Source organism: Cervus canadensis, chromosome 1 (genome assembly GCF_019320065.1).
Source record: "Cervus canadensis isolate Bull #8, Minnesota chromosome 1, ASM1932006v1, whole genome shotgun sequence".
NCBI lineage: Eukaryota > Metazoa > Chordata > Mammalia > Artiodactyla > Cervidae > Cervus > Cervus canadensis.
In genome coordinates this window covers 32397690-32414052 of record NC_057386.1, presented here as the reverse complement: position 1 = coordinate 32414052, position 16363 = coordinate 32397690, and the positions used below count along the sequence as shown (strand labels likewise).

The following is a 16363-nucleotide window of genomic DNA, read 5'->3' as shown; positions in this document are numbered from 1 at the left end:
CTAAAATTATACTGAAATGAAAAGGACCTAACAACCAAAACAAAGAACAAAATTGAGGGTTTACCATACTGGATACCAAGACATACTGTGTGTGTGCAAAGTCGCTTCAGGCGTGTCTGACTGCGACCCTATGCACTGTGGCCTGCCAGGCTCCTCTGTCCATGGGATTCTACAGGCAAGAGTATCGGAGTGGGCTGCCATGCCCTCCTCCAAGGGATCTTCCCCACCTGGGGATCGAACACACATCTCTTACGTCTCCTGCATTGGCTGCTGGGTTTTTTATCACTAGCACCATCTGGGAAGCCCATAAGACACAGTATAAAGCTGTAATAATCAAGATAATGTGACATCAGCCCAAGGATGGGCATAACAGACCCATGAAACAGAACAGGAAGTCAAGCACACATTTGTGAGCACCTGATTTATGATAAAGGTGACACTTCAGCACAGTGGAGACAGAGTTGTGTTTCAATAAATGGCACTGGACTAATTGAATAGACATTTGGGGGAAAAAAATTAAACCTTGCCCCTACCTTATACCATACACTTCCAAATAGAACTGAGACTGACTCTAAGAAATATATCATCAAATTCCCTTCTCCTCTGAGTCAGGCAGCAGGAGACTGAGGGTTGGGGGAGAATGAAGCCAGGATGTTTACCCACCAGGCCAGTGGGTCAGGTCCCCTCTGAAGGCGGTCACAATTTCCACCAGGAGGCCCTCTCCACAAAGCATCCTCTCCTAATCGAGGTACCAGCTCTTTGTTTCTTTAAAGATCAAGGTGGGTCCAAGACTCTCAGCCGTCACTAGTGGCAGGATACTGCAACATTTCTGCATCTGTTTTCTCAACTCTATTCACGTGTTTGTAAATCCTCCCCTTATCAAATGTGCCGAATACCCATTTAGAGGGCCGTGTGTTTCCTGATGGAATCTATTCAGGTATTGTCTAGAAATGCTCAAGATATGAGTGAAGGATATGCATGTCCAGTGTCACCCAGAAATTCCACTCCTGGCTATATACCTTATAGAAAGCCACGTACCAGGGCATGACCAAAGCTGGTCATTGAAGCAATGTTTGCAATAGCCCCAGACTGGGTGGGGGGTGAGACGGGGGAAATGTTCAAAATCAGTTGAGAGGATAAATAAATTGGGACAAAAATCTTACACTGGAACATTACATTCCACAAAAATGAACAAAATACTCGAACTTTTATAGTTTAGGGCATTTGATGACTCTTCAGTTCAGTTCAGTCGCTCAGTCGTGTCCGACTCTTTGCGACCCCATGAATCGCAGCACGCCAGGCCTCCCTCTCCATCACCAACTCCCGGAGTTTACCCAAACTCATGCCCATCGAGTTGGTGATGCCATCCAGCCATCTCATCCTCTGTCCTCCCCTTCTCCTCCTGCCCTCAATCCCTCCCAGCATCAGGGTCTTTTCCAATGAGTCAACTCTTCGCATCAGGTGGCCAAAGTACTGGAGTTTCAGCTTCAACATCAGTCCTTCCAATGAACACCCAGGACTGATCTCCTTTAGGATGGACTGGTTGGATCTCCTTGCAGTCCAAGGGACTCTCAAGAGTCTTCTCCAACACCACAGTTCAAAAGCATCAATTTTTCGGCGTTCAGCTTTCTTCACAGTCCAACTCTCACATCCATACATGACCACTGGAAAACCCATAGCCTTGACCAGGCGGACCTTTGTTGGCAAAGTAATGTCTCTGCTTTTTAATATGCTATCTAGGTTGGTCATAACTTTCCTTCCAAGGAGTAAGCGTCTTTTAATTTCATGGCTGCAGTCACCATCTGCAGTCATTTTGGAGCCCCCCAAAATAAAGTCTGACACTGTTTCCACTGTTTCCCCATCTATTTCTCAAGAGGTGATGGGACCAGATGCCATGATCTTAGTTTTCTGAATGTTAAGCTTTAAGCCAACTTTTTCACTCTCTTCTTTCACTTGCATCAAGAGGCTTTTTAGTTCCTCTTCACTCTCTGCCAAGAGGGTGGTGCCATCTGCATACCTTAGGTTATTGATATTTCTCCCGGCAATCTTGATTCCAGCTTGTGCTTCATCCAGCCTAGCGTTTCTCATGATGTACTCTGCATATAAGTTAAATAAGCAGGGTGACAATATACAGCCTTGACGTACTCCTTTTACTATTTGGAACCAGTCTGTTGGCCCATGTCCAGTTCTAACTGTTGCTTCTTGACCTGCATACAGGTTTCTCAAGAGGCAGGTCAGGTGGTCTGGTATTCCCATCTCCTTCAGAATTTTCCACAGTTTATTGTGATCCACACAGTCGAAAGCTTTGGCATAGTCAATAAAGCAGAAATAGATGTTTTTCTGGAACTCTCTTGCTTTTTTGATGATCCAGCGGATATTGGCAATTTGATCTCTGGTTCCTCTGCCTTTTCTAAAACCAGCTTGAACATCTGGAAGTTCACGGTTCACATATTGCTGAAGCCTGGCTTGGAGAATTTTGAGCATTACTTTACTAGCGTGTGAGATGAGTGCAACTGTGTGGTAGTTTGAGCATTTTGGCATTGCCTTTCTTAGGGATTGGAATGAAAACGGACCTTTTCCAGTCCTGTGGCCACTGCTGAGTTTTCCAAATTTGCTGGCATATTGAGTGCAGCACTTTCACAGCATCATCTTTCAGGATTTGAAATAGCTCAACTGGAATTCCATCACATCCACTAGCTTTGTTCGTAGTAATGCTTCCTAAGGCCCACTTGACTGCACATTCCAGGATGTCTGGCTCTAGGTGAGTGAGCACACCATTGTGATTATCTGGGTCATGAAGATCTATTTTGTACAGTTCTTCTGTGTATTCTTGCCACCTCTTCTTAATATCTTCTGCTTCTGTTAGGTCCATACCATTTCTGTCCTTTATTGAGCCCATTTTTACATGAAATGTTCCCTTGGTATCTCTAATTTTCTTGAAGAGATCTCTAGTCTTTCCCATTCTGTTGTTTTCCTCTATTTCTTTGCACTGATAGCTGAGGAAGGCTTTCTTATCTCTCCTGGCTATTCTTTGGAACTGCATTCAAATGGGAATATCTTTCCTGATGACTCATACAAACTGTTAAAGATCTCCCAAATCCTCTGTATTATTTATTTTTATATAAATACACAAATATCAATAAACTGGGTTTTTTAACGTGTATTTATTTGTTTAAAAATAAAAATAATATTTTTAGGAAAAAATAACCTTTTGTTTTCCAAAACAAAAGCAAGAAGAGTGGCACTGTTTTTTATTTGCAAATCTTTTGTTGTCTGGCTTAATAGAAAACACTCAATTTTCTTAATAGAAAACATTCAACATTCTGTTTCAGCATTCAATCTATTTGTGTTGTTTTGACTGAAATACATGAAATTAGTTTTACACTGATATTTAATTTGAAAAGGGAGGAGTAGTTTAGCAATCTTCTCATGTAGTTATAGATATTTCTCTTTGATACTACACCAAAACTCAACAAGTGAGAATTTCTTAAAAATGAGATGCAATGTAACATCTGACACCCTGTCAGTGAACTTCCCATACTCTGTCACATCAAAGTCACTGGCTGAACTTGTATGCTGAACGAATCTTTCACCCAGGCATGATTTTGTAACACCATGTACACATCATTTGGAAAACTTTGGCTCAATGAATTATAGAAGTCTCCCAAATGATAACATCTCACACTATATGACATTATAAAAAAAAAAAAAAACACATTCATTAATATTGCCATCTACCTCATCAGAAATGTTTTATGTATTGACAAGGTATTAAGTTCAGTGGCAGATGCAACTTTTAATTTTCATGTGGAAAATCAAATTTCATCATTATTGACAAATATATTCAATTGTTTTCTTTGAAGTGTCAGACTCACTCTGTTCATTTTCTTTTCTTCTTTTGACCCCACCATGCACAGTGTGTGGGACCTTAGCTTCCCAACCAGGATTGGAACCCACATCTCCTGAACTTGAGGTGCAGTCTTAACCACTGGACCACCTAGGAAGTCCCTGTTCATTTTCAAGAAAATGTCTGGCCAAGTACCCTGGTGTCAATTAACCATAGCTTATCTACCAGTCATTCTATCAACTAAAAATGACATTCTATTAAAAAAAAAATGGCAAGTTTAGCTTGCAACTCATATAGCTCTACATACATGCCTTTCTTCAAAGCAACCATCCTAGTTCAATATGCAGAAGTGTTTTGTGCATACTTATCATTTAATCACAAAGAATATTAAAAGACGTGTTCCCAATAGCTGAGACTTAATAAAACCTATCATTTCTCCTGCTTTATCAAGGACGTTCTTGAACAAAACCAGATCAGCACAACTACCAGGACAGTACGGGGTTACTGCCTTCATCCGTGAGAGGGTGTCAGCAGTTTTCCTCCCCATGGCTTCTGCACCGTCAGTATCACTGTCAACAGTGAAGGGGCAAATAAAGTCTTTGATAATCACGAACATAGTTTTGACCTCAAGGATGTCACAAAAGGGTCTTAAAAAAGCCCCTAGGAGTCTACAGAGCACCCTTTGAGAACTACTGAGTTACATTAACACAAAGTAACATGAGTGAATCTGAAAAATATAATTCTGAGCAAAAGAAAAAAACACAGACACAAAAAGGAATATATTAAGACATTCATTCATATAAAAATTCATCAACAGGCAAAACTAAACTATATTTTAAAGGAATATGTATGTAAGTTTGATCAAACACACTGCGTTTTTTTTTTTTTTCACACTGCGAGTTTTTAAGACACTTCTCAATAACACAAAGACCAAGAAGAAAAAAAATTAGTAAAGTTTACACAGTTAAAAAGCTTAGTCTAATGGCCACATATAGAACTCCACACCCAACTGTAACAGAATACACGTTCTTTTTTTTTCTGATTGTTTGAGTCTGCAAAAATCAAAAGGCACTAACAGACAGCTAACCCATGGTGCCCTGAGTGAAGACAAGTCAGTTTAGATATATGATGGACTAAAATCCCACTACTTACGGCTCCATGCAGCGAGAATGAAGCCATCAAAAAAGAACATGTGTTCTTTACAAACATACAGAACGCTCATAAATATAACTGACAGTGTGCTACAGGTGGCAAGTCTCAACAAAAGCAAGGAATGACAAATACTATGTGGACTATATTCTTTGACTAAAATGAAATTAACTTAAAAATCAGTAACAAAAAAAGATAACTTAAAAACCAACATTTAGGTACACTTTTAGATGGTTCACAGGTTGAAGAAGAAAGAAGTTAGAAAATATTTAGAACTGAACAATAAAAACACTACACATCAAAATCTGTGAAGGGCATGTGTCCACAGGGTTGCAAAAGAGTTGGGACACGACCTGGCGACTGAACAACAACAAAGCTAAAAAGTCAGTAGAGATGACATTCGCAGTTTTTAAATGATTTTATTAGGAAAGAAAATGAAAATTAATGACCAGAAGAGCTGGATGTTGGGGAGATTAAATCTAAAGATATAAGGAAGTAACATAACCAAACCTGTTAGTAACCTAAGTACCTTACATTGTATCTTATCTATAGAAATATATCCCAAAGGTCCCAGCCAAGCTATTATAGTGTCTGTATCATGGTACCTCAACTGATCAATTTCAATTGCCTGGTAAATTTCAAAGCCCAACACACCTTTCACTCAATGCTTAGCAATGATCGCCACCCACAGCCCCATTCCTTAGCAGGTTTCTTTAGAGTCAAGCGCTCCAATATGAATCTACTGTAGGAAACTTTTCTTCACCCCACTAACTGAAGGTATGATCCTCCAAACCCTCACCTCTCTTGAGACCCTAGAACTTCTTAAAAAACTCAGATTCTCCTTTTGTAAAGACCATGGGGCCACGCTTTGAGAAGAAACTCAAGATAATTCACTTATGTTGTCCCTAAATTAAGCTGGAAATAAGTCAAACTCAATAAAAGATACTTGCAAAGTCTTAGAACTGTCATGAGGAATAGCTACAATAAACCAAACTGTCTTTCCCTTCATCCTTCGCTTTTACCCACAGCCTCCTACCCCTCAGTGCAGTCAGGGAGTCAGGGGGAGTCAAGGTGAAGACAGACTCCTGTTCTCAAGGCAGTGCTCCTCACCTTTTTGGCTGTGTCCCTGCATTTCCAGCCCTTCACAATTCACTGCACAGGGGATCATCCAAAATGGATCCACCTCTCTGATCTCAACATTATGATCTGACCACAATCCCTGCATCTCGCAGTTTTCTCACTCCCTCTCTCCAGACAAAAATATACTCTGCTGCTCAGTCTCCATTGGATTCCCAACGCTGCTCTCCAACTGTTTTCTTATCCTTTGCTTCCTTCCTTTTCCAAGGCATCCCCGTTCTCCTCAAGCCACCTACCCAACCCTGGTGCCTCTTACTCTTACTTTGCATCCTAACTCACAGAGAAAAAATAAAATAAAAGAGACCATCAGGCTTGATTCAAACCACTCTGGCAAAAGTCATGAATGAACTACTCCTTCTGAGATGCGCCCATGGCAAACTTCTTCCTAGCAGCCAGATTCCAGCTCAAATGCTACCTTCTCAGAATCCTTCCCATACTCACAGGGGAAAGCCATCTCCATAGTCCTGTTTCATTTCCTTATAAGGAAGCATCACGAAGGCAGGGATTGGCCTGGCCTGTTCCCCGCACTCCCTCCAGCACCTGGAACAGAGCTGTTGTTCAGTCACTAAGCCATGTCTGACTCTATGACTCCATGAACTGCCGCACGCCAGGCTTCCCTGTCCTTTACTGTCTCCCGGAGTTTGCTCAAACTCACGTCCATTGAGTCATCCAACCATTTCATCCTGTGCCACCCCCGCCTCCTGCTCTCAATCTGTCCCAGTATCAGGGTCTTTTCCAATGGGTCAGCTCTTCACATCAGGTGACCAAAGTATCGAGCCTTCAGCATCAGTCCTTCCAATGAATATTCGGGGTAGAACATAGTAGGTGCTCAGTACATATCCACTAAATAAACTAATTCTGTGGGAAAATGACCTCTGAGTTGCTGAAGTTCTGACTTATGCCTGAACATTATTAGTACAAACGCTACCTCTGCCTAAAATTCAAGTAGTTTCCCAAATTCAGACCATTACAATCTCAAACCTTTCTCTCAACGTCTCTTCCTTCTAAATCTACCTTCTATCTACCATGCCTTCTTTATCCTTTTACTTTATTGAAGTATAGTTGATTTAATATGTGTAAATTTCTACTGTACAGCAAAGTGATTCCCATATATATATGTATATGTAAAAGAATTTGAAAAAGTGTGTACATACACACACTCTTTTTCATATTCTTTTTCATTATGGTTTATCAAAGGATACGGAATACAGTTCCCTATGCTATACAGTAGGAACTTGTTCTTCCATTCCCTATATGATAGCTTGCATCTACTAATCTCAAACTCCCAAATCATCCCTCCTCCACCTCTCCCCCATGGCAACCACAAGCCTGTTCTCTAGGTCTGCGAGTCTGTTTCTGTTTCGCAGATAAGTTCGTATCACATTTTAGATTCCACGTGTAAGTGATATCACATGGTGTTTGTCTTCGTCTGACTGACTTCATTTAGTGTGGTCATCTCGAGGTCCACCCACGCTGCTGCTAATCACCCTGTCTTCTTTAAACCAACGCCACCACCTGTGTCTACCATCCCTTCAAGCACATTTTGCTTGAAGCATATTTCTAGCAAGTGTATTTCTAGATTCTTTCAGTATCTGGCTTGCATATTTCTTCTCGACCTTACCCCTTATTATTTTGGGGAACTTCTATATGCTCAGCAACATTGTCAGTGACTGCGACATGTGTCAACTACTAACCACAGGACAGCCCCAGCTTCAATCTGACCCTGAACTGTTTCCTCTTAAAAACCTCAGCATTCAGCTTTCCCACTTCCCTGTACCCAATGACCTTGGTCTCGCTCTTCACTGAAACCTCTAAGCTTGCAGCCCCGCCTCTTTACACCCCTGAGTATACACCAGAAATCCAGTGTATATCCTACCGTGAACGCAACTCTCATTACCATATTAAGCTCCCTGATCTTTCTGCCACAAGCTCTTCTCCATCTTATTAGGCTCCAGAGCACCCCTACACAAAAGTCTCAAATCCATTTTAGTGTATTTAATCCAGACTGGATTATTTAAAATTAAGATTTAAAGCAAAGTAAGACTTGGGACAATCTTCCCATCTTTAGTACAAATAGTCATGTTAAACAGAGAGAGAGTATTCCACATTGATTAGGGCTGTATGTACAATTTTCATGAATTCCCAGGCACCAATTCACATGATTATTTAGAGGGCATACTTACATAGATAAGTCCTGAATAGTAACGATCCTTCAGATTATGTAAAACAGAAGCTTCGTTCAAGCACGTCAATTCTGCCATATCCTCCACCTTGGAAAACTTAGGTGGGTTCATCTTCTGAATATCATCTTTGTTGACCATTGCTTTCTTTCCATTCTCCGCCAACTCCACCATAACTTCATCTCCCCGTTCTTCTTTGATACTAGCTGCCTCAAAGCCATGGCGTTCCGACGGGATCCACACTAGCTTTTTGGCCGTCCAATCAGCCTGAGTGGCAGGGTTGTAGATGACTGCCCTGTCCACAAAGAGATACCTCTCTGGATCTTCGAGTCCAGTTCTCTGTGCCATTGTAAACAGGAAGCTCCAAGGGCAATCGCCTCTACGAGAAGAGGAGGAAAACAAAGTCAGATATTTAGAAATAAGCCATGGTTCACAACTCTTCTAAGAAACTTAAAAACAAAAGCTCTGGTAAATAGAATGCATGAACTTGGAGTGAAGAAGCTGGTGCAGCCCCCTCCAGGGCCACAATAACTGGGTTTCCAAGGTAAATTTCAGGGGTGACCATAAATGATGACTGGTTCTCTGAGGACCACTTGAGATGTACCCTCAGTCACTGAGGGCTGAAAAACAAGTGGGAGGAAACAGCAGAGCTGCAGTTGGACTCTGTTTTTCTCTTCCTCTCCTATTTTACCCTTGCCACAAATTAAACCGGGAGTTAAGAAGGGAAAGGAAAACTAAGAAAACGAAAACAGAGATTCAGGATAAAAGACCCAGGGTGTGGTGCTGCAATGAGAGCAACCACCTGGATGTCGCTACAGAAATGCACGGTGGCTACCAGTGGAGCAAACCTCAGGTCTAGAATGTTCCTCCCCTCCTGTGTGTGTGTGCACAGTCACTAAGACATGTCCACTCTTGGCGACCCCATGGACTGCAGCCCGCCAGGCTCCTCTGTCCATGGAATTTTCCAAGCAAGAATACTGGAGTGGGTTGCCATTTCCTACTCCAGAGCATCTTTCCAACCCAGGGATTGAACCTGTTTTTCTTCGTTTCCTGCGTTGGCAGGCAAATTCTTTACCACTGCGCCACCTGGGAAGATGTCCTTCAGACAACAGACTCAACACTCTTACGATTCCCCTAAGCCAGCCCCCGGCAGCTTCTCCAAGGCCTACGTGATCTCAGTGTGATCACAGGAGGCCACAGAGAGTAAGTGAATGAGTTGGTGTCACACCCAGCCTTTCAAGTATGTGATGGTGGCTGTCCAGGTCTCCACTCCCAGGCCTGCAGCTGCTCCCCTCCGGCTCCTCTTCTGCATTCCGTCCTGCACCAGGACTCACTCCCCCACTCTGGTCTCTTGCCTCGAAACAGACTCCACGTGTTTACACGGAAGCAAACAGAATATTCCAGATGTGGTGTGACTGGTGCAGAAGAGAAAGGAACTGTTCACAGCCTCAGCCCTGGCAGGGAAAGCAGAGCATGTTTCTGGGACTTCTACAATGAATGTATCTAAGACCTCAGTGGTTTACTGAGTGCTCACTGCTGGCTCACATGGAGCTGTCAGCCAAAGCCCAGTGCACAGTCCTTGAAGGTACTTCCCCTCTCACGCTTGTGGGACTGACTTTGCGGATCAAGTGACAGGATTTTACATTCGTCACTCACCTTTCTGATGTGACTCATCATTCCTGCCTGACAAGTGTCTTTCTGGAGTCCAATACCATCATTAAACACTTCCCTTATGACGGAGTACTAAGTCGTTTTCCAGCCAAATTCCAGGTTATCACAAACCTCACTCAGATCAAAGTGAGAAGGCAAGGAAGCAGCTGTTCTTGCTCCTCCATCCGACTCTCCCAACTTCTCCCTCTCCCCCAAATGAGGTAAGCTCATTTGGTAAGCTCTTGCCTGCATGCCTACCTACCTACCCACCTCTTAGATGGAAGGCTGCAAGGGAAATCAAAATCACCCCAGGTTGTGAAGAGGTTTTTTTTTTTCTTTATTTTTTTTTTCGGCCATGCCACACGACATTTGGGACCACAGTTCCTCAACCAGGGATCAAACCTGGGCCCCCTGCGGTGGAAGCGTGGAGTCCTAACCACTGGACCGCCAGGGAAGTCCCATCAAGAGGTTCTTAACCTCCAGTGCACAGACAAAGTTCAGGCTTCATGAAGGCACTGAAATAGGTCTAAATACACTGTGCAATTTTTTGTAGACCTGTGCCTTTCTGAAGAGAACACTCATAACTTTCTTCAGATTCTTAACTATCTAGCTATCTTTATCCTAAAAGATTAAACACTGATAGAGGAAACAAAATACTAGCCCTTTCAGGCCCAGTAAGAATGTACTAGAATCAAATAGCTAAGATTCTTCAGAAACTGGTTGTTACAATGTAAAGGATTACAAACACTCATGGCCTGGAGCAGAGTTCTCAAGCTTTGGCTCTTATATCAGCAACACCTGAAGGGTTTATTAAAATACAGACTGCCAGGCCTCATTCTCAGTAGGTCTGGGGTGGAGACCCTCGGTCATTTGCATATCTAACAAATTCCCAGATGCTGCTGATAATGCTGGTCCTGGGAGCACACTTTGAGAACCATCATTCCACAGTTCTCTGGTTGCCATGGTGAACCACCGCTACTACCAGGTATGTTGGGGAGGCGAAAAACATTGAAAACCAATGTTTCAGACTAATTCATAAACTGAATTAGAGGATATGCTTACCAGTTTTCGAGTATACAATCGGATAAAACAAAATCACAAAACACGTAACATTAAGACTTCTACCAACAGATTTACTAATATGCTTTCTAACTAAAAGGCATCCACGTGGGAAAAGGCAATAGAAAAAATATTCATGCATATATGTACATTCTGAAGCATGGTTTCAAAAACATATCACCTCTCCAGACTGCACTAATAAGATTAATAACAGAGTCTTCTGTCTTCCCAGCCTATACACTACCCACTGCTAGGAAGAAGATGGCTTTGAAGTGGGAATCACCCTGGATAAATCTGGATACAGACAATAGAACACATTCTACCTCAGGAAGAACAGCCTCTTAGAGAAAATATCCAACTGGAACAAAAGAGGATAACAAGTTACCCTTATTATCCATACTAGGTATAAACTGTGTACCTGATACAATACTTCAGAAAGATGCGTGCATTTCTTTCCTTTTACAATCGGCATGTAAATTATCCGCTGAGATTTAGCAAGTGACTATAAATTAGAATAACTTAACAGGTCATTTCTAGGGCAGGTCTTTTTTTTTTTTAAGTAAATGATGGATTTACAAAATTATTTGATCAAATCAACACATTTTAAATTTATTAGTATGTACTACTGCTAGGTGGGGGAACACCTGTAACTTAACATAAGAAAAAAAGGGATCACAAAAGTGTGATTATAATACGCTCCCAATTTTGTGGGGAAAAATTACATATAAATGTCTTTTTTTGTTTCAAAGGAAACAGACAGTCACTGCGTCTTCACTGGGTAGTGGGATTACAAACTTCTTTTACCTTTTACTTTTCCAGAGTTTTCTATAACTCACTGAATGCTGCAAGGATGGCTTTGTCCTTGCTATATGGTGAACTGACTCCCTGGTCACAGGAGGGCATTTATATACCTTCTGATCAGCATTACAGCAACAGTCCTGACCCTCAGAGTAAGTTTCGGCTTCTCCTCCACCACCAAAAGCCTACCATTCCTTTAAATTCTGACCCAAATGCCATCCTTTCACAAGTTCTTTTCAGGTCAACCTGGCAATTTAATCCTTATCCTTCTCCTAACATTTTGTACTGCTCTTCTGGCATCCCTCTCGTCTTTGTACCAGAGGACTCAGCAGGTAGTAGGTGCTCAAATCCTTGTTTAGATGGTAGAGTCCCTGAGGCCAGGGAAGATGTTTTGTTCCTTTTAACTGTTCACATGTGGTTGCCAAATATGTTGTATTTTTCTCATTCCATTGAACATTTGGCAACTTGTCTTGATAATGCTGGTATTTACCAGGGAAAACACTTTCAAATGCTTTGCCTTGTAGGAAGGGTAACAGAATTTTGGAAACAACAAATACTGTTATTATATACCATTAATGATGGCCAGGCGCTATTCTTAAATGGTTTATGTGTATATATATCAACTCTTAATCCTCACAACAGGCTTCCCAGGTAGGTGCTTGTAATATCTCCATTTATAGGTAAGGAACCCAAGGTTCAGAGAAAGCCAAAAACTGGCCCAAAGTCACAGAGCTAACAAAGAACAGAGCTGGGAGGAAACCCAGAGTTCAGCTCCAGAACACATACTACAGGGATGGAAGGTGAGGAGGAGAAAATTTTGACATGTAGTACACTACATACTGCCTGTCGATCAATGACCAATTACAGTTTCAAGAGCACATGGTCAGGGAATTCCCTGGCAGTCCAATGGCCGGGACTCTGCACCTCCACGCTGGGGCCCAGGTTTGATCCTTGGTTGGGGAACTAAGGTCCCACAAGCCGCATGGTGTGGCCAAAAAAAAAGGAAAAATGAGGACAGGCTCAGCCAATGAACACACTGGCACAATCTAGCAAAGGCTTTACATTTCATTAAAAAAAAATACCTATATTGGAACAAAAAGGAATAAATAGGAATCTCTTTGTAACAGAATCTGAAAGTTTTTGGTGTCCTCTGAAGTAACTGCCTAATTATACTTAAATCATTTATCAGCCGCCCCCCACCCCAGAGTCAAAGCCCCATCACCTTCATTGATTTTTAGACATACACACGTACCCCTGGAGGTCCATCCCCAAGGCCATCTTTTACTCCCAAAGAAACACCACCCACTAAGCTTCTCAACTGCCTCTCAGCACCTATGGTACGTAGAGGCACAGGGAAACAGTTTTGTGACTATCTTGCATACCAAAATCCAAACAAAAATGATGGATAAATGATCCATGATAGCACATCTCTCTGAGACAGATAAACTGAAACAGAATCGTCTACAATTTGTGTAAAACTACCACTGAGGTCACTCATCTTACAGAGACCTGTAAGTCTGTTCATTTATCAAAATCATGTTTAACCAAAAATGAGCAGAAATGCAAATCAAGTGCAAAAGGACACTACCACTCTTCATGGCCCAAGCCACCTCTGTTAATATCTTTACACTGTGTTAATAAATGTTTCTGAAGCGGGGAGACTGACACCAGGAATTTTTATTCTTCTTACATGCCAAGAAGGTACAGAAACTGCTTAAGACTACAGTCTTTCACCATACAACGTGCCCTTGAAAATTTCCTGTGTCTCACCTTCCATCCACCCTGTCTTCCTTGAAATGATTTCCCTAAGGGGCCCAAGTAAAAAGGCATGCTCTCGGGTCACATCTCTTTGCTGCAAAAGCTGGTGCTATATCGCCCAATTACACCATATGCTTTCTCCAGATAAGGACGGGGAGGAACTGAATTTAAGATGCAGAAGTAAGGAGATGCATAAAATGGCCACTTTTCCAGGATCCATGACAGACAGGGCATACTTAAACATCAAAAGCATGGGACTAAAAGGGTAATTAATGAGGGCCGATGGATAAAGGAAATGAAACAATAAATAGATTAAAGTTTTCCAGAGTGAGATACTATCAAGAATAATGAAGCCTGACTCAAAGAATCCTCAGTTTCAACGTTAAAAAACAAAAATCTCGGCAAAACTGAAGTATTAAATTTGGTATTATATTATTCAGCTTAAACAGCCGTCTTTGTTTCATTTGCACTAGGGATCTACCCGCCTGCTTTCCCCTACCCTACCCACCCCACCCCACCCCACCCCCTTCCATCAACCGCAGTGATCTTGAAGGGAGCTGCAGAGGCCCTAAGGAACGGAGATAACGGTCATAGGCAGAGGCCACGTTAGCCAAAACTCACCAGCCGAGCTCAGACCCGCCAGGTCGCCAGCCTCCTTCCCATGGCCCCGGTTCCCAGGCAGGCCGGGCTGGGGGCCTCGCCGGTCCCCGGGCCGCATCCGCCCACCGCAAGCCCACAAAGCCCGCGCGGACGCCGGGACTCGGCGCCTTCAACTTCCCTCCGACCTCGTTCCAGGCCGATTTTATGGGATCAAGGTTGGACCACCCCCCCTCCCTGCAGAAGGCCAGGGAGAGACTCCGCGGCGAGCCATGCCCAGATCCCTTACACAATAAAGGAATCCCGAAGCAAGGGCTGACCCTCCCCCCCCCAGCCGCCCTGCTGCAGCGCGCCCCCGCCACATTTCCCGCCTCGCCCCCTCAAGCCGCCCGGGCCTGGCCGGACGTCCACCCCCGGCCCCCGCCGCCCCCACAGAGCCTGGTCTGACGCCGCCCCTCCCGCCCTGCTCCCCAGGGACCACCGGAGCCCGACCCTCCCCAAGACCGCGGCCGGCTGATCAGACCTTCACCCGCCGCGCGCTGTCCCGGCCGTGCGCAGCCCTGCCCTCGCGTCCCTCCACGCCGCAGGTCCAGGCGCGCCGCCCGCCTTCCGACCCCTCGGCGAACTCCGCACCGCACTCTGGGTGCCGGAGCCGGCCTAAGCCACCCAGCAGCCCAACCAAGGGCCCTTCCCGTCCAGCGCTCCCCCCACCCCCAATCGGGATTGCGCTTTCCAGCCCGCCCCAATACTCCCTCCCCTCCTGAGAAACAAGCAAAGAGTCGTGGGATCCCCGGGGACCCCCCACTAGCGCACGAGGTCCCCCCAACCACGCGCCGCACGGATCCCGAACGCCGAGTACCAGGTCCGCACATGCCCACCCGCAGATCTCCATCCCCAGCCCCCCCAGGGGCAGTTCTCCCGCACCCCCAGGCCCTCATTCCCGCAGGAGTTTCTCACTCTCAAGGACCTCATTCCCCGCCCCTCCAGGGGTCTCTCCACCCACTGGGGTCCCGTTCCCCGCCACCACCCCGCAGTGTCCTTCCTGGCAGGAATCTACGGCCCCCGCAGAACAAACCCTCCGCCCAGAGTCCCTTCTCTCTTCCCCAGCTCCCTCTTCGGCTCCGTTCTCGCCTTCCAGAGCCGCCGAGGATCCCTCCCCCCACCACAAACCGTCTCCGGTCTCCAGTCTCGGACCCGGGCAACCGCACCTCTCACCTTCAGCCGAAGATGGTGGCGCCGGCGCACGTCCCCAGCCGCGACCACAGAACCGGCGCCTCAGTCCCAAACCCACCGCTGCCTCCGCCGGGCTCCTTTAGCACTGCTACTCCGGGCTGCCCCACCCACTCCCACCCTCATTGGGCCAGCTCCACGCCCGTCACCACCGCCCCCAGACCCACTGGTCCGTTTGCGCGCCCATCTCCAAGGGAAGACGTTAGCAACCCGAACGAAGCTACCTTCCCGAGGTCCGCTCCCTCCACCCACCTGAAACGATGCTCATTGGCTCCCGCTCCCAGACCAGGCGGCCGAGGCCCCCATATTATAGGCTGAGCCGCACGTCCATCAGAGATTCCGGGAGGTGCGGCCGGGACAGTTGTGGGTGATTGGCTGGCTAGGGCGGAGATGGACAGCTGAGACTGGCAGGGCGTCCCACGATCCCGCGGGGCAGTGGGTGCGGACCCCGCAGCGGCTTTGGCTGTGCGAATGGCGGGGCAGGTGTGCCGCGGGCAGAGCCCCGAGCTCCGCCTGGACGCTCCACGCCCTGGCGTCGGGCCGCCGCGGCAGCTCAGCCCCGAGCCTCGCCGCCCCCTCTGCCTGTTGCAGCCGGCGTGTCCCGCAGTGGGACCAGCTTCCACCGCCGAGTCGCGGGCCCCCGGAGCTGCCTGCAGGGGCGGGGCCGGAGCGCGGTCCAGAGGCCTGACGTCACCCCCGGGGCTGCGGGGAGTGGGGGCCACGGCTCTGCGGCTCACCTGCAGTGGGGGAAGGGAGGCAGGGCTCGGACTGCGGCTCTGCCCCTGCGCACCAGCTGGGGGAGTGGGGCGGGGGGAAGGCAGATCGCCTGCCGTCGGCGGTCTGCACTCAGGCCCCTGGTTCGACCTCGGGCCCGGGCTGACCCTGCCTAGGTCCGCTGAGCGCCGGCCGCCGGGTTTGCGAGGGGAGGAGCTTCCCTACCCAGACGCCTGGCTGGGCT

The 16363-nt window shown here is 45.9% G+C and overlaps 1 protein-coding gene and 1 non-coding gene across 2 annotated transcripts in view; both read right to left on the bottom strand.

Annotated features, from left to right (window-relative positions):
* The window catches only part of MYH10 (myosin heavy chain 10), a 121247-nt gene extending 105217 nt beyond the window's left edge, over nucleotides 1-16030 (bottom strand). The window contains 2 exon segments of the mRNA XM_043474452.1: nucleotides 8317-8692; nucleotides 15658-16030. Of these exon segments, the coding sequence (XP_043330387.1) occupies nucleotides 8317-8661 (345 nt within the window). The 5' untranslated portion in view covers nucleotides 8662-8692; nucleotides 15658-16030.
* On the bottom strand, nucleotides 4888-5028 carry LOC122425692. The gene has a single exon (XR_006264969.1). It is a non-coding gene; the product is annotated as a small nucleolar RNA SNORA79 (small nucleolar RNA).
* Nucleotides 16031-16363: the final 333 nt, after the last annotated feature.